The 25232-nt window shown below is 38.5% G+C and overlaps 1 protein-coding gene across 1 annotated transcript in view; it reads right to left on the bottom strand.

The window, feature by feature from the left end:
- LOC142382046 (transmembrane protein 132D) overlaps positions 1-25232 on the bottom strand; it is a 281279-nt gene that overhangs the window by 20883 nt on the left and 235164 nt on the right. The window contains exon 7 of the mRNA XM_075467490.1: positions 2727-2932. Coding sequence (XP_075323605.1) covers positions 2727-2932 — 206 coding nt within the window. The remainder of the gene's footprint in view (positions 1-2726; positions 2933-25232) is intronic.

Raw genomic sequence — 25232 nt, forward strand, 5'->3', positions numbered from 1 at the left:
GTCAGACTTGTTCCAAATATACATGATAGGTGACACATGATGCCTGCTTGATTGTTTTTGTTCAGACCAACATGACCCAAGCTGCAGCTAAAGTTACCCATTAGTTTATTGCACAAAATGTGAAAATATGATCTTGTAATGTTAAAGCAACAGTAAAACAGTATGGAAGTTTGTGAACTTTAAAACTATAGGCTTCCGACCTGTTTCGAAGGACACTGACTTTTGTTCAGTACATCCTAGAAACTGACCTGGAGTGTCTGGGGGCTGAAATACCGCAGTTCACAACTTTCATCGTCGCTCGACACTTTTATGGGATTTATAACAGTGTTGTTAGAACCCACACCTGTAGGGGGAGCCAAAGGGCAAACAATTGCCAAATACTCTTGTGTTACTTTAAGTAAGTGCAAAACAAAAAGAGAAAAGAAAAGAAAAATTCTTTCTTAGCTGGTATTAATTAATTAATCGATCTGACTTTTTGATAAAAAACTACAACACATATTTAATTGTTTTTGATTTATTTATTTTTTTTTAAAAACATCTCTTCTTTTTTAGAATAATTCAATTCTAATGTATGCTATTCATAAGATTTTATTCGTTCACCCTTGCTGCATATTGGACAAATGATAAATGCCCTGTAGGCACTTCATCATTACAAGTTTCTGTCCGTCTCTATATTGATGTGCCTTCCTTTACATAAACACACAAGGAGTTGCATGGAATAGTAGACCAGAATTTTTACCAAATTAAACACACAAATGGATAAATAAAAGCACAGACAAGAACTGACAGACTCTAGCATCCATTCACCCGTGCATTCTCTATCTAATAAGAAATTAGAGGTAATCAGAAAAATCTAAGTGAGCTGTAGTGGAAATATATAATAAGAAGTACTGTGCTGTTTGTATAAATTGGTAACTGTGAACACACTGTAAAGCACTTTGCAGAACCTATACAAGGTTAAAGGCACTGTATAAATGTGGACCATTTATTATCAATTGTGTCAGTTTGGCAGAACTTGACCTCATGGGTATATTTAGACAATCAGGAATGATACGTCTTTAACTGCTTAATCAAGATTGTACCACATAAGATAAGTGACAAAAAGATTTGAGAACACACATTTTTTGGTTATTTCAGCTGTGTGCTAAAACATATAAAGCTGAAATGATATCACGAATATGAGCATTATAAGGAAAGACCAACATTTAAGGGTTTTGACAACAAAACTGGTTAAGCCTTTTGGAATGAAAGCTCTTTAATGTTTATAACCCTTTATTTTAGGGGCTTAAAAATGAAGTCAAATTCACCAAAACATGAATAAGATGTTCCTAATAATTTGTTCAGAATACTTTGCAGGCAATGACAAATTCAAATCTGGAGCCTATGAATATAATTAAAGAATGTGTTTCATACTTTGTATTGCAACGGCAGATCTTCTTTAATTATTATTATTTTTAGTTACTTTCAAGGTCTGTTTTTGGTTTGTACTATGAAACACCGACTGATCGGCTTTTGGGCTGTTACCTTAGAGTTATATATGTGTGATCCAACTGCAAACAGCAGTATCAGTAACAAAGAAATGGTAAATGGACTGTACTTGTATGGCACTTTTCTAGTCTGACTGACCACTCAAAGCTCCTAACACTAGATACCACATTCACCCATTCTCATACAGCACGCCTTAGTCTGTGCATAACTACATGCTTCCTGTCCATTCACACACATTCATACACTGGATGCATTGGTAGCGTCGACAACATGGGGTTGCCGGGATTCAGTGTCTTGCCCAAGGATGCTTCGACATGTCGAACCACTGACCTTCCGATTGGTGGGCGACTGCTCTTCCTCCTGAGCAACAGCCGCCCCGGAGAAATAATCATCACATGGCAGCATTTCTGACCAGCATTTGCACAAGACATTATTTTCCATCCAAACAAACACAGACATGAGGCTTTTATATGTCTGCAACTGTTCAACACACATTCGGATGTGAGGTTGACTTTCAATACTTTGGAGTGAGGGACAATGTTTAATTTCTCCTGTTCTTTTATTGGTTATTGAGGAGATAAAATGAAACGAGATAAGTTATTAGGATCATTGACTTGTAGATATAAACTACAATTCATTTTGTACGATCTACAAACAGGAAACAATACTCAGGGGAAATGTTGCCTTCTCGCAATTCACAACCATGGATTGAGACACTGCTATTATTTGGATGTGGTCAAACATACCAATTAAATGTTGTCTGGAGAGACTGGGCTGCAACAGTAGTGATATACAAAAGCTACTTTCATAGAGAAAAAGCGGAAATAATATAAACATATAAGATTCTCATATGATCTGGTAGCATCTCTTGTTTCTGTATGCAGTTACAAGATAGCGTTTGTCGAATTAAATCTAGAACATAGATGGAAGGGGAAAAAAAAACAATTCTGGCAATTTCTTACATGTCACTGCTTTGTTCTTGCAGCAAATGCTCATATCTGTGATACCTTTTCTGACGTATGTTGATGTTAGGGTGTCTTTCTGTTCATAATAAAAGGAATGCGGAATGATGCAATGGAAGCAGTACTCAGACATGAAGAGCAATTGCTTTTCCAACACAAATCAGAGGTTTTTTTAGGCAATGCAGTGCATTTTGAGGAACAAACAGATCGTTATACTTTCATCCACCACAGAAATATTCCCTCCAACATTCCTTTGGGGTTAGGAGGGTAAGTTACCTCTTGTTGGTGATGATGGGCACCCTCCAGCCTTTGACCTGACTCAGCTCAGTATCTGACACGTCTATCTGCAGGGGTAACTTGGGCACCCAGACAGTGAGCTGCAGCTGAGTAGATAGGTGGAGGTAAGTGAAGTTGACTGCCAAGGACTCCCGGCCACGCATTTCCTTCCCATTTACCAAAACCTGGTCACAGTTTGGGGAAACCTAAATTGAAAAAAACACAACAAAATGTTTGTTTAAGTCTGAGACGACATGCTAACTGATCAAACCAACATAACTCGGTGCTTTCCTTTCAAATAGATGTAGCTTCTTTTATAGCCGACACTCAGCCTGGTGGGATATTCACCACCTTGCTCTTGCAACAATTAAGGTATTTTATCACTTAATGAATTTATGACTGTCACTTCTCAAGAACACTAAAGGCCTTCTAGCATTCTAAAGGCCATAACTCACATTAATTCCAAGTCATTAATTTCCATAAAAAATATTGCTGAAGGAGTGTCAAGGTATCTTGAGCAAAACATTTGTTCAATGTCTTTTATACATTTTTCTGTCCCCATGATTTTTATTATATGTGTGCAGGTATCTAGTTTTAGAACAGTTTCATTCAATATATATACATACATATTGGTAAATTGTTTTTAAAAATGAATGTGGACACAGGATTATCATGGTTGCATTACAGACATGCGCTGGACCACAACAGAAAATCTGGAAGGCAGAAAAATGGAAACGCCGGAATTAATTTGAACCCCCTTTCATATGGCTGACACTGTAACTGATTGAGTTGATGTTTGTTTGGATCCCATATTTTACCAAATCAGCCTTCATATAAGAGGTAAACTTTTTTTTTATAGTTTATTAATGTGTAGGCGTTTTCATCTTCCTGTTTCAGTATTTGTTGTATTACATGTTGAATACCCCCCCCCCCCCCTTATTTTTTCACTTGGACTCATCAGACATCCTCTCTTGGACTTTGTTTTCCATCTGTTTGTGTATATAGAGTATCACATTTGTTACTATAGGTTTAATTAAAGTTTTAATTGTTATTTCTACATGCTCATGGGCTTCCTTTTTGTCCTTCATTTAGATTTTTTCATTCATAACAATTATATTCTGTTTGATGTTAATGTATTCGTCAGTCTATTTCTCAGCACATTATTTCCTGCTCCCCATCCTAGTTTCGATTTATTTAATTATTTCTAGTTATTTTTCAAATTCTAGTACCTTCTTAACCCCTCCCCCATAACCTATTCTGATATCTCTGTGCCACACCTGTTCTATGCACCTAATTTATTCTCCTTCTTGCTTCTTGTTCTCTCAAACAGCTTTTAACTGCTTTTGTCTGATGTAGTCTGCGTTTCATTGTTTTTGTGTTCTCACACGTCTTCTTGTCTGTCTACTGCATCGTTTTTCTTTACCTCTTTATATATAAAGATATATATAAAGATATATATAAAAATGTTTTTCCGAACCAATCCCAACTTCACATTCCAAACTCGTCTCCAAGGAATGATCCTTTAAAAGATATTAGATCGATACTTTATATTCAGAAGGTGTATTTTGACTTCTAAAACCTTCTTAACAACCTAAAATAACCATATTAGAGGTTTTATTCTGGCAAAGATGTGGGTGTTATCAGCATTAGACCACTTCAAGGGATTTTGTTCAGTGGAATTCTATGGTTGAGACCGAGCCCACATCTCTCAAGAAAGCTCATCGCTACTATAATTTATACCAAGAATCAAACACTGAAAAAAATGATTGCATTTGTGTCAATCGGAGCAATCCCACCAGTGTTCTCCCCTAATATTATAAGAAGCCTTACAATAAAGAACTTTTATTATAAACACTGTGATAATAAAACAGAATTGCCTATGTCACCAAACATTATCTTGTTTGAACAAAATGTTTCCATGTCTGTTTTTTTTTAAATCAAACTCTTTTTAGTGTCACAAAGTCTTCTCTTTAGAGATAAATTCACAGACATTTTTAACATGGTATGCAGCTGTAAATATTTGTATTATAGTATGAATAAATATGACTCCAGTAACATACTCATGTAATTGGCTGTTTGCTGATGTTCAGAATGGGTACAAAATCGGTTAGCAGTTGTGCGAGTGCTGGAATGTGTATTTTTAGAGAGTCTATGCCCTGTTTTCTGTGTTTTACTGAACATCCAGCATGTAACTGCTAGTTAAAATAATAAACAGTGACACAGAAATACCGCTTTGTTTTTTTTGTCAAAATGTGCCATTATAAAAATGTTGTGTCATAGTTGTGTGTACATTCAGATTTGGTTAAAGTAAGGTAATGTGCTTTCAAAGGTGGTGTGGGTACAGGACTTTCACAGAAGACACAGGGGTTTGTCTTGTCTAATTATTTATAGTTATCAAAGATTATTTTACTTTAATTTTCCGTTGATGTTTGGTTGGGTTATTTGCTCTTGTTTCTAGTTGTGTGTTTGTTTAGGTTAAGGCATTGGGAGTGTGTGATTTGGTTTAGAAAAACCAATGGAGTTCGACCATCCAGTCCACATGCGTTTTGTACACTTGGAAAAGACTTATGACCGTGTTACTCGAGGGATTTTGTGTGGGGTGCTGAAGGAGTGTTGGTACTGGAGCTGCTTTTAGGAGCTTTCCAGTTCCTGTATAACCAAAGCAAGAGCATTGTCTGCATTCTTGGCACCAAGTCAAACTTGTTTACAGTTGATGTTGGACTCAGCCAGGGTTGCCCCTTGCCACTGATCCTGTTTGTGATCTTCATGGACAGGATCTCAAGATGTAGTAGTGGAGAGACAGGCGAAGACTTGGGAACCTTAGGGTCCCATCTCTACTTTTTGTGGATGATGTGATTCTGCTGGCTCCTTCAAGCCAAGACCTTCAGTGGCCACTGGAGCGGTTCACAGCTGAGTGTGAAGCAGCCTGAGATCAGGTCAGTTCTTCCAAATTCGAGGCCATGGTTCTCAACTGGAAAAAGGTGGAATGCTCTCTCTGGGTTCGGGATGAGTCCCTGCCTCAGGTGGAGGAGTTTAAGTATCTGGGTATGTTGCTCACGAGTGATGGCAGGTTGGAGCGAGTAATGGACAGACGGATTGGGGCTTCGTCAACTGTAATGAGGACGCTGGTATGGTCTGTTGTAGAGAAAGAGGGATTTTCAATTCACTGGTCTGTCTTTGTTCCAACCCTCCCGTATGGTCACGGGATCTGGGTCGTGACTGAAAGAACAAGATCATGGATAGAAGCAGCTGAAATGGGTTTTGTTCTCCTCTGAGAAGACATAGGACTCGCTGGAGGGATTACATGTCCCTTTTGGCCTGGGAACGTTTCTCTCCTGGACCTGTTGCCTCCGCGACCCGACTTCAGATTGGTGCATGAAAATGGATGGATGGACATATTTTATTTAAGCAACATTTTATTCTGCTTTCCTGACGAAAGTCTTTGATCTCAAGCTTTTTAACATTTTGTACATCAGAGCTTAACTATTTCTTCTCTTTTTGCTCCCACCTTATCATTTCTTTCAGTTTATCGTTCTCCTCCTTGTTTCTGCTCCAGTTACATAAAAGGAAAGGTGCCCAACCTCTCTCCTCTTTCTTTCTCTTCCTTTCAGTTTTTCCTTTTCTTCTTTGATTTTTTACTTGCATTATATCGTACCCCAAATCCACCATTGTCCTCTCTTGACCCTCTCTCCTGCTTTTGTCCCCCCTCCCCTTTATTGCAACATCTCCCTCTTCACCCCCCTTCTGAAACCTGATTTGCCGCTTGTTAACATCAAAGGAATGTTAGACTGTTGGTGCCTCAAACTATATTCCCAAATCATCTTTTAAAAACATTTTTCAGGTAGAAATGTGTGTGAAATCTTCACGGTTACTGTGGTAGCGTTTGGTTTCCAATAAGGGCAGCTGAGGTAAAAGGGCAGGGTATAGTACTGTGACAATTGTTGATATCGTTTATTTACATGATAGGTAAGTTGAATTTCCTCTGCACAAAGAATGAAAATGCCAGAGGGGACATTTTTTATAATATCAATATAAGGTCAACTAGAATATTTTTTGAAAATAGTTTTGCAACTTTGAAGCAGGTAAGGGCACACAAGTTTAATTTAATTTGATGGAACAGAAAAAATTACGGAAATTTCAACAGTACAAATAATATGGGGTTAACTTTTGATGCAGTTACATCTGATGACATGAATTTAATGTACCCTCAAAGCTTTCACCATTAACTTAGCAGTATTTTGAAGTGTTCCACATGATTTTTTTTTCCTTTTGTGAGACATAATTATTGTTCTGGTTGACCTTTTGTGCCTTTTTGGTTAAAGTTTTCCTACAGAAAACCCGGAATAGAATCTACCAGCGTTGGGTTAAACTGTTGAAAACCATAGAGCACCTGCCAAAATATTTCATTATACTTCATGCTACCCAATCAAATTATTAAAAGCCCACCCCCCTCCAAAAAACCCCCCAAAAAACAGAAAATTAATTCACACACAAACTCAATACCTTGCAATATCTTCTGTATAGGAATTTTCTGCATAACAAGTTTGCCATAAACTTAGATATTGTAGAGTTGCGACCACAGCTTGTTTCTGCTTCCCCTAGAGGCCAAAATTTGACTGTATGATGTAGTATTAGACTCAGTATTTATGTACAGCTGAGCTGTGCTTGGATGTGCATGTTTGTGTCCACACGGCAAAGAGTTGTGCAGGAAAGAGCCAAAATAGACAAAAAAGAGCTGCCAGAGACATGATGTAGAAATAGTGACACTCACAGAAAGAATTAAATATGAATACTGGCAGAAACACTGCGGCTACACAAACATACACACAGCTGGGGACATGGCAGTGTAAGTGACAGTATGAAAAATGTATTTTGAAGGATGCCGTTTATTCCTTCTGGTTCAACAGCTATTTTTACTGTTTACAAATGTGTCATCTGCGCCATGAATCATTCCACATGTAAAGAAATCCATCAGATAATTAATGTCTATTTATTCTCTCTGACAGCAGTGTATAAATTCCTCAACTGTATAACAAAATAAAACAAGTCTTACTACTTAGTCAAGGTGTGATTTGTGTTACTTTTTCTACAACAAAATTCAGAACTCAGCAAAGAATTGCTGTGTCGCTGATAATAGCTGAGTAGAACTGTCACATACAGAAGTTCTGGGTTGACCAAAAAATAGATATGATGAAGTGCAGTGTGAAACTAGAGGAGGAAGTCTTGACCAATTACGTAATATGATAATACAAATGTTTATGCATTTGGCAGACGCTTTTATCCAAAGCAACATACACTCATATCCCAGGTAGTGTAAGGGGGTCTTGCCTAAGGACCCCTACTGGAAGTAGTACCTTCCAAGTAGTAAATTTAAAATTCCTCAGCCTGACTGGTTTTCATCAAATGAATAACAACAACCGATCTAACCAAATCAATATCTAGTTAAGGCTGAAGGATTTTTGAGATCCAAAATAGTAGAGGTTTGAATCACTCACTCTTGTTTAACAGACACTCTTGCATAACTCTTGTATAGTTGGAAAAGCCAACTATACAATATAGTTGATAACTAACTGTAAAAAGAAAACATCACATCATGAAAGTTAGAGTGCTGTGCACCGAGTTGCAATATCAAACTTAGATTAAAAACTACAGACAGTGGATGCTCTGTAGTTTAATTTATTGAAGAGTCACAGGGATAGAGAATTTAGGATCAACACCAACACCTGCCTCATTTCCCATCTATTGTTGTAACAGACTTTTACCAGAGATAACTTGGAAATAATGGATACACTGAAGCTCCACTGGGAGAGCTGGACTGAATCTCTCCCGCTGGTGTGCCCATGCTGCAGCATATAACCACCATAAGAATTTAAATTGCACAATTTAACAATGCTGATTTAAACCAAATATTAGGCATTTACAATTTGCATTTACGATTTCACATCTGAGCAGTTGGTTTAATCTGTGATCCCCATATTGAGGTTCTTTTAAACTGATCTGAAATATGTCATTGATTATCTTCAGTGGTTAGACACTTGGTTCTTGAAGCAGAGAACGCTGCTTATAATCTAATGATTTAAAAACATTGATTGATTGAATTGATTCAACCATTCACATTTGGCTGGATGGGTAATCACCAATTATTCTGTCATTTAGAAACTACATTGATTTCTGTATTACTCTGACCTTTAGTAAAACTCATACATTTTGAGAATGACTTCCCTTCCCTCCTTAGTTGAGTATTAGATGGAAAAATATTCCTTTAAAAGGACCATGAATTATTGGTTATCCGTTTGTCTTGGTTGTGTCTCAGTCACAGGGAGTTTTCTGTTAAGTTTTAATGGCTCCCAAAGAAAAATTGGGGCAGAACCCACCCCTGTAAAACTTTAATATTAGACAATGTTGTTGTTTTTTTTTTTTTCAAACAACCTCTAAACAAGAGAAACCACTTTAGAGCAGCAGGTCATTAACATTACATGAAGAATTAATATCCAAAAGCTTTGCATTCCTATGTGTAATGCAGTCTTCAAGAATATCCTGAAATAACATTGTTTTCAAGTTTCAGCAAAAGGAATGTTACTGTTACAGAGGAGAGGTTGTGTCACTTTACTACTTATCACTTAATCTAAATGGAAGTTCTTTAAAAAAAAAATCATACTTGTGGGAGTTGTGAACGGGATGGTTGCAATCATACATACTAACATACACATTGTGAGAGACACACACACAAATACAAAGCTGACCACAACCACAACAACACACAAAAATACAAAGCTCTGACACAAACACACACACAGACAGAACAAGTGTATCATGTTTTAGAAGTAAACAGCTGAGTTGGAGATTTAAAGACACTGAAGAATGGATTTAATCTCTTTGTTTCTCAGAAAGATTCTTAGATACTGTAGAGCAGGACAAACCAGCGCGGGAACAAGGGGAAGACCAAAGCAAAAAAAAAGTGAAGTGACAGAGAAGGCGGTGAAAGAAGAGTCAAGAAAACAGCAGGGAGAAAAGTTGCAGAGAGAATGGAAAAGTGTTGCTCTCAGCAGTTGGTACTTGTTGAAAGCACAGGCCTGAAAAAACTGTCTTCACCTTCATCAAATACCATAAAAAACTGCACACAAAAACAAAGACAGTGGATAAAAAACCTTTGCCACCTCTCAGCAGCAGTTCAAGCAGACATAGAGAGATGTTAAAAGTAATGATGCAGTCACAATCATAGAGTATTCTACTTTAATGACAATGAACACATTCAGACACACATTAACCAAGATGTCACACAGGTACAACATGCATTTGTTGTTCAGTTTTCTGTATTTTCTAGTTGGAGATAATTTTTTACAACTATCTGTTTGTTGAATAAGTCATTGCTACCAAATATACATATATAAAAAAACATTACCGTTTTTACACCACAATACCTACAGAAAAAACTGCCATTATCCTCTCACATGAGGTTCAATCCTCATTTAAATTCCCTGAAAGTGTATTTTGCCACATGTAAATACTCTGACTTTTAATGATGTGCCTACAGTTAAAATATAATATTATACATGCAGGAACCTCTGACCCACAGACCTCAGGCTTGCTTCAGAGAAAATGAAATGTTTCATCTTGGCCTTTGTATGGAGGTTAATTGATGGTTATGTCTCGATGTGATGAGCATGAGCGTGCAGCTTGTTGCAGTTCCACTAAGTGTGCACTTGTCATGCTGCTTTGGGGCCATGTCTGGAAGGATTCCTTGCTTGTTTTGTTGGAGTAAAAAGCCTTGAAAGGAGTTGTGATGTTCACTTATAGGCAACTGTGGCTTGTTTTGTGTCACTTAAAGATCCACTTCCATCGTTATTTCATTTACAAATATACATATTACTGTGGTCACCACTATGATTGAATGCATTGTGCATCGTTTCTGTCAAAAATATCGTCCTTGTCTCCTTGTTTCAAGCTGTTTTGTGTGAGCTAGAATTGGCCTGTGTGGCAAACGACTGGCTTTTCCGGTTTTCCTCATGAATATCCGCGACGTGACAATAAGGCACCTCTGATTGGTTTCTAAATAAAATCTAAAGTGCGACCTTTGTTTACTGAAGAAGCATGGATGTCTTGAGAACTGTGGTGGTTATTATTGTGCAGGCGCTGTTTACAGCCTTGATTTTACACGCCCAAGTCGTACTCTTCACTCCTGTCGCTGTCGGAATTATTACGTCCTCATATCGAGGGGCAGTCATGCGATCACCTGTCAGTGTGCTCAAAAAAGTTGCGTGCACACTTTATTATTTAGCTGACGAGGGCAGATTGCGCAAAACAGCAAATGCATTGGGGTTGTCAAGACAGGTGAAAACGCAGATGTTCGGTTATGTGTGGAAGGTGTTTTTTTCGAAAACGAGGTAATACAAATTATTTTATAAACGGAGGGGGGGAAACATTCGGTTTTAAAAATACTCGGCTACGTGTGTACATAGCCTTCATGTCTTCATGTATTTGCACCGCCTTACTCGCGCGAGTATTGCCGCGGGTGTAAATTGAATTTACTCGCCTTATTCGCGCGAGTAAAAAACGAGCGAATAGCTCAAGGGGCTATCCATTTCATTCTCTCATCAACCATGGCTGATATAAGTACCGTCGCGTCCTTGTACCTGCTGTGGCAGTCCGAGATTCGTCTGAAACGCACATGCCGTCGTGTCTGGGTCAGTGACATCATCCGGTGGTGCATTCAGCTCGGATAATTTCACCGTATGGAGCTAAATTTGTTTCAATAATATTTGTATATACGCAGAAGGGGATCCACAAATATGTCTTGATTTGCATGTGTGTTTTGATATCTACAAATAAAAAAATCATATTTGTAACTCGTATATTGATTTTTACAAATATAGATGTGCATTTGTAAATAAAATGCCATTTGTAAAACCAAAACAATCATTTGTGAAATGTGATTCTGCATTTGTGAATCACCAGCACACACATTTTTCGCTTTCCACAGTTACGTATTTTTGAGACGTTCTTCGCATGAAAGTCGCACAAATCAACACGTAAATATTTCTTGACTTGCATTCGTGTATTGATATCCACAAATAAAAAAAAACATATTTGTAACTTGTAAATTGGTTTTCACAATTGTAGATGTGTATTTGTAACTGAAATGGCATTTGTAAAACTGAAAATTGCCTTTGTGACATCTAATTTTGCATTTGTGCATTAACAGCACACGTAGGTTTCGTTTTTGCATTTGTGAATCAGCGCACGTATTTTTGAGACAATCTTTGCGGCAGAGGGAGCCACCCAGATTCACAAATAGCCTACCTCTACTTTCTAATCCAGTAGATGGCAGTGTTGTTCTATTGAGAATGAGGAGTTGTCGTCATAGTACAGAGCCCCGCCCCTATCCGCCATGTTGGCAGAATGCTAGCGTGAAAACGCCATTCTCTCCGTTCGTTTACATTGTACGCGTGTGTTTTTAAATCAGTAAGTTTAAACAGTGCGGAATTGCAAGAACATGCCTGGAAATCACTGCTGTGTGAAGAACTGTTCCAGTACCTCACATAATACGTTTGGGAAACATAGGAACAACAAAATACATTTTTTTTCGGTTTCCTAAATGGATGCAGCATCAGGGAGAGCAGGCGTCTGACCTGACGAGGAGACGCCGGGTTGCCTGGCTGGCTGGACCTTACTTTCGATTGCACCCCTCCGTCGATGAGAGTGTGTTCTCTACATTTTCACTCGGGTACGTTCTCTAAAAATCTCTTTATGTTGTTGTCTCTTAAAGCTACGAAGTTACTTTATGTTGTTGCAAACCCTGAAGTGCACCTGACGTTGCTGCCTAGCTAGCTAACTAGCGAACTGTTGCCTCTTCGAAAATGCTCAATTTGCAAACTGTTGCCTCTTCGAAAATGAATGTTAACTACCCCCTAATGTGGCTAATGTGTTAATGTGTACCCCTTCAGCCCTTTTGTCATACCATGAGCAGCGTTACCCTCTCAGTCTGTATCTTTATTTTGCAAGTGTTCTGTGATGGGTTTGCCATTGATTGCATAGGTTTTTTTTCATAAACTATTTATTCTGTTGTAGGTAAGCCATGTGAGATGTTGGAGAACCACACTGACTGGACAAATTCAGATTTTTGCATTCAACTGTACCTGTGCACATGCTGCTCAAATGTGAGGGTGAAAACCTAATGCCTTTAGATAAGATTGTCACTGTTTGCTGTGCCTTAACGAACATGTGCAAAAGTGTTGTTTGAGTTCATTCCTCATTGTTCATTACTTTTTCATTTGTTTGAAATAAATGCTTGAAACAACTTGATATGGCTTAACAATGTTTATTAACAGAACAGGAAAAAAGAATAAGGGCGCAAGGTGCAGAATGCAATATACCTCTAGGAAAAGTTAACAGTGCAAAAGAACATGTGTGCATTCAGTATACAAAGTATAAACATTTCCAGCATGTAAACATTGACAACAAGCAATAATAAAATAATACTGTTACTAGTGCAAAAGAACAAAGATACACTATTCAGCACAAGAAGAGCAAAACCATGGCGTGTCAGCGGAGGGTCTGTCCACAAGCCCCACACAATTGAAGTGATACCACTGGACTGATAAGTGGAGGCTCACAGAGTCTCCGTGAATGCAGGACCTGTAAAATAAATAAAGTGAAATAAACTAAACAGTAAAACGCATTTATTTCAAGTTACAGTCTACACTTTAGACACATTGATAATGGCTGTAATCTAACCAGGAATGTACGCCTTGCAATCACACATAAGTACCCTAGCCAACCCAGAACTGGTTTGTTCACTTTGTAGCCCCCAACACCCAACCTGCTACAATATGTGTCGTTGGGCTAAAATCAAATGACAACTAAATACCTAAACATAAGCTTTAGCATACATCAAAACATTGGAAACGTTTGTGTACAAAGCTAGGAGTAGGCCTATTATATATAATATCCGCTAATTCAGAGCAATATGTAGGGCTAACAGACAAATCCGTATCATAGCAACCGAAACGTGTCATAGCAAAAAAAAAAAAAAAAAAAAAAGTCGGCGCTGAAAGAGAAGCAGGTTACGTGATAAACGTCAAACTTTCAAAGCTATAATTAGGTCTACATTATAATGCAGTTGTGTGTATCTGTAAGATCGCTTAATCCAGAGAAAAGCAGACGGTTTTGCGCTACCGCTCAACGGGCTGCTGTGCGCGCTCCCATGGCGGCAAATCAGATTCTGGCAGACAATCACTTTTTGGCACGACACCGGCACTGAAATTACGCCGGCGCTGGGCGCATTCAGCTTTTCGCCGGCTAATAAAAGCTCAGGTGGACACACGGCCTAAAACATGGTTCTAGAAACTAGTAAAGCACTCGGAGAGCGGAAGGTCGGTGATTCAACATGTGGTCAATAGAACGCCACCATTATGACCGATCTCAGGCGCAGGAACACGAATCCAAGATACATATTATTATATTTAACCATATCGAACTGTGAAGTCTACATGCACAGTATTCAGTTACATTTCTATTCAATGTCCGACCCACCAACATGTTACTGAGTAGAACCCAATAAAGTTTATTTCACCTTTATCTAGGAAACATGAACTAGGCTACATAGGTCAACTTCACTAACATAACTAATGCTACAGTTTAACTGAATGCTAATCGTTCATGAGTATGGCCTGCACAACCATATTTTTTTCCCACATATCTGTGATTTACCAAACTAGCAGTAGAAGATGTACCATGACTCAGGGTGGTTAGGTTGGTAGCTAGGTAGACTAGCAAATTGCTAGCGGATTAACGCTAACAATTATTGAGCACGATAACCTTAGCTGTGTGCACACATGCTTTAGGTTTAATTTCAATGCTATCCACAACAAAGGATGAATATGTGTAATGTCATTAAAGCTCTTTGTGGGTTATGTGAATTCTAGCCTATCCAGTACTACTTTGCTAGTTCTACTAGATCTAGCTATACTTAATCTATTGCGTGTTACCATATTGCTCTCACTCTGAATCCTGTCAGAAAAAATAAAACATATGAAAAATAGAGAGTCTCTGAACTATTTACATTTACATTTACATTTTACTATCATAACTATCATAATTTGGGGCGAGGGAATTGTACTTACTGAAGTTGGCGGTAGCTGTTCATCATGCCCACGTTGTTCGGCCATGGTTGAATTTGAATGAATCGATGAAAGTCAAGTGAAGCATAGCCGTTATGAGCTTTATAGAACAACACTGCCATCTACTGGATTAGAAAGTAGAGGTAGGCTATTTGTGAATCTGGGTGGCTCCCTCTGCCGCAAAGATTGTCTCAAAAATACGTGCGCCGATCGTGCTGATTCACAAATGCAAAAACGAAACCTACGTGTGCTGTTAATGCACAAATGCAAAATTAGATATCACAAAGGCAATTTTCAGTTTTACAAATGCCATTTCAGTTACAAATGCACATCTGTATTTGTAAAAATCAATATACGAGTTACAAATATGATTTTTTTATTTGTAGATATCAAAACACACATGCAAATCAAGACATATTTGTGGATCCCCTTCTGCGTATATACAAATATTATTGAAACAAATTTAGCTCCATACACCGCCTTCTCCAGGAGTTGCGTCCGGATGACGGCCGCTTCCAGCGGTATTTCAGGCTCACCAGGACCCAGTTTGATGACCTGCTCGGGAGGATCGGTGCCGTGATCTCTCGGCAGGACACCAACTACAGGCGCTCCGCAGCTGAAATGGCGCTACGGTGCCGTGATCACCTGAAATCGGTGCCGTGATTTCAGGTTTATTTTTTTATTTTATTTAGTCAGGGACCATGTGCAAAGTACATTAATTACAAAGTAAAGAGATGACCTGCACCAGATTGTAGTTCAGAAGCTAATTTCCATCTGCAGTCCCATCTGCATGTCACAGACACGACTCCATTTCAGCTGCGGAGCGCCTGTCCATCAGATTAGCTGTGGCCATGCCATACAAGGCTATGGGCGAGGCCTACGACCGAGTGACGAATCAAAGTTTCGCCTTCTCTCACGCGCTCATTTGTCTGTGTCTCTAAGTGGGTTGACCCATTCCTTAAGAGTATGTTGTGTTGAATGGAACGAAAATGACTAAACAAACGATTTGTTAATCGCCTATACAGCCTATACAGAGTGCTGATTTTATTTGCTCAAAGCTCCACTTTAAGTAGTTTTAAATTAGCTTTCAGGTTCACAGTAACGAAAACTTTTCAACAGAATTTTGGATTTGACAGCATCTATGTTTGGAAAGTGGAGCCCTGGTGTATATATTTTGTTTATATTACCTACTTTTTGTTTCTCTGTGCTATAGTTGGCAAAACATTTCTATGACATGGTGACAATGTGCTGAAAGGTTGGTGAGCATTCCCATGGAAGAACAGTATCAGATTGAGGTGTCTTATCGAACAGTCTTCAACACATGTATAGTGTTTTAATAAGTTACAGCAAGCAACACCTTTGCAGCATCTTTTAAAATGCTTAAACTCTGGACTCCAAAGCTTATTTCTTCACACTGGTTTCAGGCCTCTCACAAGCTGAGATAGAATTAAAATCCAAGCAAAAAAAGAGAACAAAACTCCCAAACAAAAACTTTTCTTTACTGGTTTGTGATGGTACATAATACAGCGTATATAGAATGAGCTACTTGTTTATTACACCTCTTTCCCCTGCCTTCAAACCTGCCCAGGAGTCTCAAAGCTCAACCACCCACTCTCCATCTACCACTAATCTCCCTTGGCTAAGTCATTTATTTAAATCCATATTCATTTTCCTTCAAGCCAAGTTATCAGTCTGAATTTACAGTTACTGCTCTCTCTGTCTTCTGCCTATCTCTTAGTGTGTCAAATTTTCTCTGTTAGTCTCTCACGGATGTATATTTCCTCCCTGCTATACCATTCATCCATCTATTTTGCTCTCAGGTTTCATTTTACAGTATTTTTCTCTGTTTGTTTCACACTCTTTCCCTCTCCAGCCATTTCAACTGTTCTCCGCCTCAAGCAGTTCAATCCATCTGACTTTAGGAATCATATCATCCAATCAGGGCCCACTCAGTAGACAGGGGTGGGCCCTGCGGGACAGGCTAACCAACTCCCTGATGGGATTGACGTCCCACCTGTCTGTCATTTAACAAAAACCCACACAAGGCCAATCGCCTCTTCACATAGTTTCATATGACTGCCGTCCAGGCACAAGGCTTTGTTTTCTGCTCACACAGAGATGAGTGCAGCCATTATCAGGCTGTAGTTCCATATATTATTCTGCAGAGGCTTGGATAATAGACAGCTGATGTAGAGATTGGTGGGAAAGTGCACAGACACAAAAACACACACAACTTAGCGTCTTATCTCCGGACCCGTCATTGTGAATTTGTAAAAGTGGGGAGTCAAGTATTTTCTAATGGTCATTTGCACTCTGCTTTTCTTTACATCATAATGGGATAATTATGAGACAAAGAGGAACAGCTAGAGGAAGAGATGAACAGAGAAATAAAGACCAAAGATTTATAGTGGTGAAGTTAAAGAGTAAGGGGTGTCACAGAAAGTTCAACTATTTAAAGAACAGGACAGTCTCAGGGTAAAAACAACAAAAAGGCATAGAAAACATGAAAAATGCAAAAAGTCAGATAAAATGTAAAGAGTATAACAACACAGTATTTATAATGGGTTTTGGAGGCTTCGGGGTCATGTTTTCAAGGAACTGGCATTGACATTGATAAGAAAAGAACACCAAACAGTTTGATGTTTAGCTGAACAATCCATCCATCCTTATCAAGAGCAGCGAGAAGGTTTTGACACTCGACCTTTATTGATGATATAATTAATCTCTGGAGGATAGATTCGAGATGGTCTGTATGCGGATTACGTAGCAAATGAGTGGTGCAGTTTAAGAGCACTACATTTTAAGTGGTAAAAAACTTTTCAGTAATCTTCATACAGTTTCATAGAAATATTATCTAAGCTTACAACCCTGACAAAAAAAACCTACTTTGAAAACTTTCTCACTTTGGCTCTCCTGTCTTTGTCAAAGAGGTCTTCAGGGCTTTAGGAAAAGGCAGTGAGTGGGTTTGTGTGTGTGTGTGTAGTTTCATTCTTTTTTACTGAAATGTTCTCAGGCCTTATGCGAATTAATGTGCTTATTAGCATAGGGATATAAGTCAACACTGCCCCAAATATGTCTGTTTGCATGGTCCTGTTGTCGCCTAGGTGTGTGTACGTGTGTGCATGTGTGTTTATTTGCAAGGGTTCTTTCTCAAGTGTCTGTGTATGTATTTAGGGTTGCCATTTCTTTTGTCAAAGTTAAACAAACAAATATAATAGGTCGATATAACAGAAAAATATCTATATCGATATCATGAGATTGTATCACATTAAGATTGTCCCTCATCTCTGATCTTGATTGTGATATTCATGCAAGGGATCTAAAGGGGCTGTTGAGCTGAGGAGGGTGCCCTGTTTGGGAATGTCAATACCATATATTTGATGGTATTCTGATGGTATTAGATTCTGTTGGCTCTTCAGAGTCACCTCAGTGAGAACCTTTAAGTCTGATGCCATGATTCTCTGTTGGAAATTGCACGACTGCTCACCCTGGATTAAGGTGGAGTTGCTACCTAAAGCAAGGACTACCTTAGGCACCTTGTAGTATCTTGGGATTGCATTCACGAGTGAGGTGAAATGGAGTGTGAGATGGACTGTACCTGTAATGATGGACTGTACCAGGCTGTTGTGGTTAAGAGGGAGCTGAAACAGGCGGCAATGCATCCGATTTGGTGAATCTACATTCCAAGCATCACCTTTGGTCATGTGCTGAGGTGAACAAATGCCAAAATAAGTCTCCTCTGAATGGTGGCTGGGTTCAGCTTCAGAGATACTGTGAAGAGCTTAGTAATCCAATGTGGGCTCGGAGTAGAGTTGCTGCTCCCATGTGACAAAGGCAGTCAGCTGAGGTGATTCAGACATCTGATTAGTTGTCTCTTGGGAACCTTTCTTTCAAGGATTTACAGGCATGCCCTGCAGAAAGAAGACCTACGGGTACACCCAGAACTCTATGGAGGAATTATATGTATCATTTGTCTTGGGAATGCCTCAAGGTCACTTGTGAGGATATTAGAAAACGTTGGGGAAAAGGGCAATCCGATTGCCACAGCTACCCAACCTTGGATAAGCAGAAGAAAAGTATGGGATGGATGGATGGTTGGCTATTCCCTGTTCTTTCTGTTAATTTTTTATTATTTATATTAACTTTGATTAAAAGAAAAGAAATACCAGCAACAGTGAACCAAAGTACTCCAATTAAGAATGTTGCCTGTCTATTGTCCGCTACAGAATATTTTTTTTTAGTTATGTTCATTTATCTAAAACCTTTTAGATGCTGACTGTGGTAATCTCACTTCAGCTTGGAATAAAATGCCCTGCGACATACAGTATATATGAAAAGTGAGTGAAGTACTGTATCCTAATAGTATGTCTTTCTTAATATTTTCAAGAGGAGGAGATGTCTTAAATAGCAATATAACAGGCATGAGTCCAAAACTTCTATTGAATAAAACTAGCCTTAAATCACTTCACCAGACCTTTACTCTTAAATACTATCACTAAAGAGAACCGCTGCTTGGACTGCAAACTCATAATGTGAGAATAAATATGCATCCCAGGCGCTCAGTTCACCCTGGGACAGATTGGTATGAACTTATAAGTGGACTCTGTCCAGCTTATTTGTTCAACACGGGGATAATTGGAATGGTGATTACCTGCTTGTACTGCGCCAGCTCCCCCCCCCCTCAATTTTACACTACACGGTTTCATAACATTTAGCGAGGGACGCTTAAGTGGATGTAAACATTAGTGGTCTGATGCTGGAAAGACCAGAGGTCCGACCTCTGAGAAAGCGGTTCAACAGCTTGGCCTTTTGAGTATTTAATAGCTCCACAGTGGAAGCCATGCGACTGGCTGCTAACAAGAATAAAGGCAGAGATACAGCATCACATCAGCCTATTTAGACAATTCCTCTTTTTTTCTCTCTCCTACAATTTCAGTTTATTTCTTTCCTTCTTTATGTTAGCACTGCTTAAAATTCAAACATGCCGAAATGAGAAAAACAACATTACAGAAAAGGACAAAGAGAGAAATGGCTGCAGAATGAGGGCATTTAGGAACCAAACAGCATCAACTGTTAACCCATCTGATCAGATTCCTCCTGAACTTCTCCCTGTGGAGCTGTTCAGGTGAGATCCATCTGGGAGGAGACCCTGGGGAGGGCCCAGGAGAGTTTGTACATCCCAACCAGCAAGACACGGCCCTAGGCTCCCCTAACAAGAGCTGGAGGACATGGTTGGAGGGGAAAGGAGATTTACTGCTTTACATTTTCTGTAACACCAAACTGACAGGAAAAGTGCCAGGCGATATGTGATTGGACTGATCTTTTATTTTAAAATTTAGGGGAATAGAATAGAATAGAAAAATACTTTATTTATCCCCCAATGGGGGAAATTCAAATTCGTCAAGTAGCTCAACATCTTTTTTAAATATTTACAATGATTGTATTAACAACAATAAAACAACAATAATAATACTACTACTAACTAAATAATAATAAATGACTAAATGACAAATGTAGAAGTGGGATGAAATGTGAGCCACAAAAGGAGTGGATGCTTGCAGGTCTGTTACGTAGTTGGTGAGACACAAATTCCTACCATATGCATTGCGGAAAATTACCACCGCTTCTGTCATTTAAAAACAGATTGTGCCTCACTATTCATAACACATGAAACTCTGTGTGATTATGCTGTATGTGTACACTGATAAAGAGGAAATGCCTTTTGATCTCCAAATACTCGTGTTGGGCCTCTGAATAAAGGTTGAGTGAGGTTACATTTCCATGCATGTCACTGTAACATGTATACAAATGTACACATACATTTAAAGGCCTACAGAAAGGTGATTTTTTGCACAAAACTGAAATGGCAGATCAATTCCTTATATACCATGGAATTGTTTTATGATTTTAAAATAATTTTAGGTCCCTGAATAGTCCTGATTAGTCCTGACCCGAAGCCAGCGGGCGCCCGCAGGCATCCGCGGTCACCCGCAGTTGCGGGTCATAAAAAAATATTTTTAATGATATTCGGGTTGCAATCGGTCGGGTCGTTTTGTCGTTTGAGATAAAAATTAAAAAATAACGTGGTAAACGTTTGTAATTCAAACAGTAGACACAATGTTGTAAAATAAATACACTTTACTGGCTGAATAACTGCCGCAGCGATACGTGGTCAGAAGTACAGTAGGCTACTATTTTTGGTTGTCTAAAATGAGACACGCGTTCACAGACATATGTTAATAAAGACATAGACATTAGCTGAGCGCTAATTTAACTTTTGAATGCTGAAGCGGGGCAACATAAACTTACAAGCAATGCCATCTTACAATTTTAACACCGTTAAACCGTTTTAAACCGTTGTGCGTTCGTTTTAATAAGGGGGCTCACAATGAAACAAACTAACCGCGGCTGAGGGCAGTTAGCTCATCTGGGGGGACAGTTAGCTCATCTGGGGGGGCAGTTAGCTCATCTGGGGGGCAGAAAACGCAGCGACAGGCGCAGACGAATTAAACCATGACGCTAGGATGTTCATTAAGACATTGACTACTTTTTTTAACAGCGGGTCGGGTCAACATTTTTTCATAAATATTTCCACTCACCCCAGACTTACCTTTATCTTTTGGGAACAAAAACGTAGATATGTCCTTCATGGCACAGGTGTTGCTGCACCCCCAAGCCACACAACGTTTGCCTGTGTTGTATTCCTCCAACTCCTTCTTCTTTCCTGCTAATATCGGCTCCATAATGTTGGTAAACACTGGTAACTGACTTCGTACTACTAAACTGCACTGAACCCAACGTTGTGTTGCCTTCACCACTCAACAAGCATACCACAATAGCGGCAGCAAGGACAACCCAGTGCACTTGTGACGTCACACGGAGGCCCCGCCCCCCAGTTTGCAATTCAAGGAAGGTTTCCTAGCGGCAAATTCAAAATCGCAAATTTCATGCGTTTATGAAATGTTTTGGTGTAGGGTCCAATGATCATTATTGTTCCTCTGTGTATGTATTATCATTATTTATTGGGTGTAGTGTCAGCTTTCTGTAGGCCTTTAAACGGTTGCTACTCATCTCTTTTACCAATCGTACTTTGTCTTTACTATGACAAAGACACACACACGCAGACCTGTCCGCAATGTCTGAACTGCATTCCATTGATAGGGCGCTAATGCAGCAAAACAGCCTGGCTTCCTGAGGGAACTCAAGGTGGAGGCATGGCAACTGCTGCCAAGTATTCAGGGCAAGGGAGATTGGTGGAAGCTGGAGGAGATAGGGGAATGATTGAGAGAGCAGAGTAACATGAGAGTGAAACTTTAGGGTTTATTTAAAGATCAATTCTAGGTACTAGTAAAGCTGGCGTGTTTCTTTTCTCTCTTTATCTGTTTACTACTAGTCGAACGGAGCCTTTGACCTTTTGACTTCGATGTTGTGAGTATCCTGAATGATGGTTTGCATGTGATTCGTGCTGATAAACAGCCTGTAGAGGTGTAACACATGGCACCACCCTACTTAAGATATCAATAGGTGGATGTTTGTGTTTGATTTTAGCATGGTAATTAGCAGTTAATTAGCTATTGATTGAGGTCAGTATATTTTATGGAGGTGAGCGGAAAGGTGTGACATGAGGCGCAACATACCATCCCAGCCATAATTCAGCCTCTGCTGCATTAACACACCCATGCACACACCATGTACATGCACTCAATATATCAGTCTCTTTTGCACCTTTCCGATCTATTTCTCCTTCGCTCATGCGTCAAACATCCATTTTGATTCAGCAAATTTTTGAAGTACTTTGAGGTGATGATGACAGTACATTTATTTATTCATTATTATCCATAATTATTTATTCATTTAGACATTACTTGTTAAAGATCAAACAGACAAATTTGCCGATCCTATAGGAAGGTATGGTTTCTTAGGCAAGTAATGAAAAAATCAAAAGAAGACAAAAAAAATGTAATTAGAATTAAAGAAACACATTTTTTTAAATATGAATGTGATCATTATCAATGTTTGTTAAAATATTCATGTTTGGTGGATTTTACACTGCATATTAATACATTCATTTACATTGTGCAAGTAAACTCTGTGTTACATTTTTGTTGCAGTTTATATGAAGGAAATAATATTCCTAGATTTATTTACTAATGTAAAGGCACATTTGAATTCTATTTCATTTCCATGAGTCTTCAGAAAAAAAACAAAATAGATATTTTAAATGTCATCACATATACCATTTGTAACTTTGTTTAATTTTTATTACTCTTTAGGTGCAATATCTTTTTGTGTTGACTGCTGTGTTTCAGACATATTAGGTAGAAAAAATACAACGTGACACAATAGTTTAAGGCACTTGAGCAGATTTAAAGGATTGTTTTACTTTTTTTTTTAATCAATTTACCAAACTCTCAATATCCAACTATTTTCTAAATATAGTAATGTAGTTCTGTATTGTAATTCTTATATACAGTAAACCAGTTCTGATCCAAGACAACTTGAAAGAAGATTTTTGTATTCTACCTGCACACTTTAGCGACTCTGAGATTTCACATTTTGCAAAATCTCAAGTGAAGCAGTTTTTCCACTCTGTGGTAGTTTTTGCCACTGTGCAATCTGTTGGACATTTTATGGATGGGCTTTGCTGATTTAACAACAAAACCTCATTCAATGCCACAACAAAGGAACTGCTAGATATTTCCAAAATATCTTTAGACCCCTTCAAGGTCACAGCTCCCACAGATATATGTCTTTGGGTGTTGCTAATGGTCCGGTCTGATGTTGCACACTTCAAATCGCTGGCTATTTCCTAAGCCTGTTACCACTAAATGGAAAAGGTGTGAGTTTAGATGACAGTGAAAGGGATGTGTGTGTGTGTGTGTGTGTGTGTGTGACCTTTGCCTTTAATCCACTTTACTTTTCATTTCCTTTCTAGGCTTTCAAATGACCCAGGGCACCTGCATTGAATCTCCTTCCTTTACTCCTCTTTCTATTTGATCACTTGTTATTCAATTTTTACTAATTGTTCCAGGCATTACAGTGAACTTTAACTTTAACTTCAGTTTGACAATGTTACTTTTAAACCAATACTTGTCAAATTTAGAAATACTGCTTCGATCTAGCCACAAAGTAGTCTGTGCAGCGTAACCCTAACTCTGAACACTGTTAAAAATGTCCAAAGGCTGACTTGATTGGGTTGATAAGTTAACTAAAGTTGTTAGAAAAACAAATTCAGAAGGCCATGATTTGATTATTCTTTTTGTGAACCCAGAGCTGCTGCTTAGCACGTTGCGTAGAATTACAGGATTTCTGGGTTACAGCTTGAGATGCAATGTGGTGGATGTAATTTACAATCAATCATATTCAGTCACACAATTTAAAGATATTGATTGTATGTAATTCTTTAAAAAGAGGACATCTGCAAATGAAATAAATGACTAATTTTTATTGTCCAACCTGACCATAAAACCGGAAAAAGGCTTTTAAAGCTTTTAAAAGTTTTTTCTGGGCATGTTCATTTTTTTTAAAATTACTTTTATCCATTTTATTCCACAGCTGAGTAGTAGCTCCTAAGCTGAAACTGTGGAGCTCAAAGAAATTAATTGATTTGCCAGGAGCAATAAATGTACAGGGAATTGCCCTTATGACTTTGATGCATGTACACAACAACCTAGAGTGAAATACACTGGGTAACAGAGCAGAGTTTAGAGCTTTAGAGCGAGATGACAATACAAATACACTTAATATCTATTTCGCATGGCATATATAGATATCGTTACCAGATGCGGCATAGGGCGGTCAAAGGGCATTAGCTTTATTTAGAGATGGAGAACTGAAGCAATGTATTGGAACCGTTTGCAATATTTACTTAGTGTAAAATGGAATGAATTTCAATTTGGTGCATATATTCCCTGAGGATTTATGATGCTCTAAGTTTCTTTCTGACATTACAAATAGTCTGCCACAGTCAGTGTCGATAACAGGAATTAAATTCAAAAGAAATTACTGGAACGGTATCATTGTTAAACCCGGGGGGAGATAAGGGATTCTGTGTCACAAAATGTCTGTTTATTCAATTTCTTTTTATTCCTCAGCAGTATTTGATATGCGACCTGTGCTCGCTGAGACACTAGTGATTACTGGAGATGCATACGTACATATATTAATTCAAAATGAGGGTAAGAGTTTTATCAAGAAAGAAGAATTTATTTTTATTTTTTTGCTTGTTTTTAATGCACCACGTGTTATTCAAAGGATATCTACTTGCAAACTCAACTGTTATTTTGCTTTCCCAATGTCAGACATCTATTACACTGTACATTCACTCATGAGTCTAAACACATTTTTACTTGTGAGGAGGCTGGGTGGACTTGTAGTCGTTCCCGTA

Source organism: Odontesthes bonariensis, chromosome 6, assembly GCF_027942865.1.
Source record: "Odontesthes bonariensis isolate fOdoBon6 chromosome 6, fOdoBon6.hap1, whole genome shotgun sequence".
NCBI lineage: Eukaryota > Metazoa > Chordata > Actinopteri > Atheriniformes > Atherinopsidae > Odontesthes > Odontesthes bonariensis.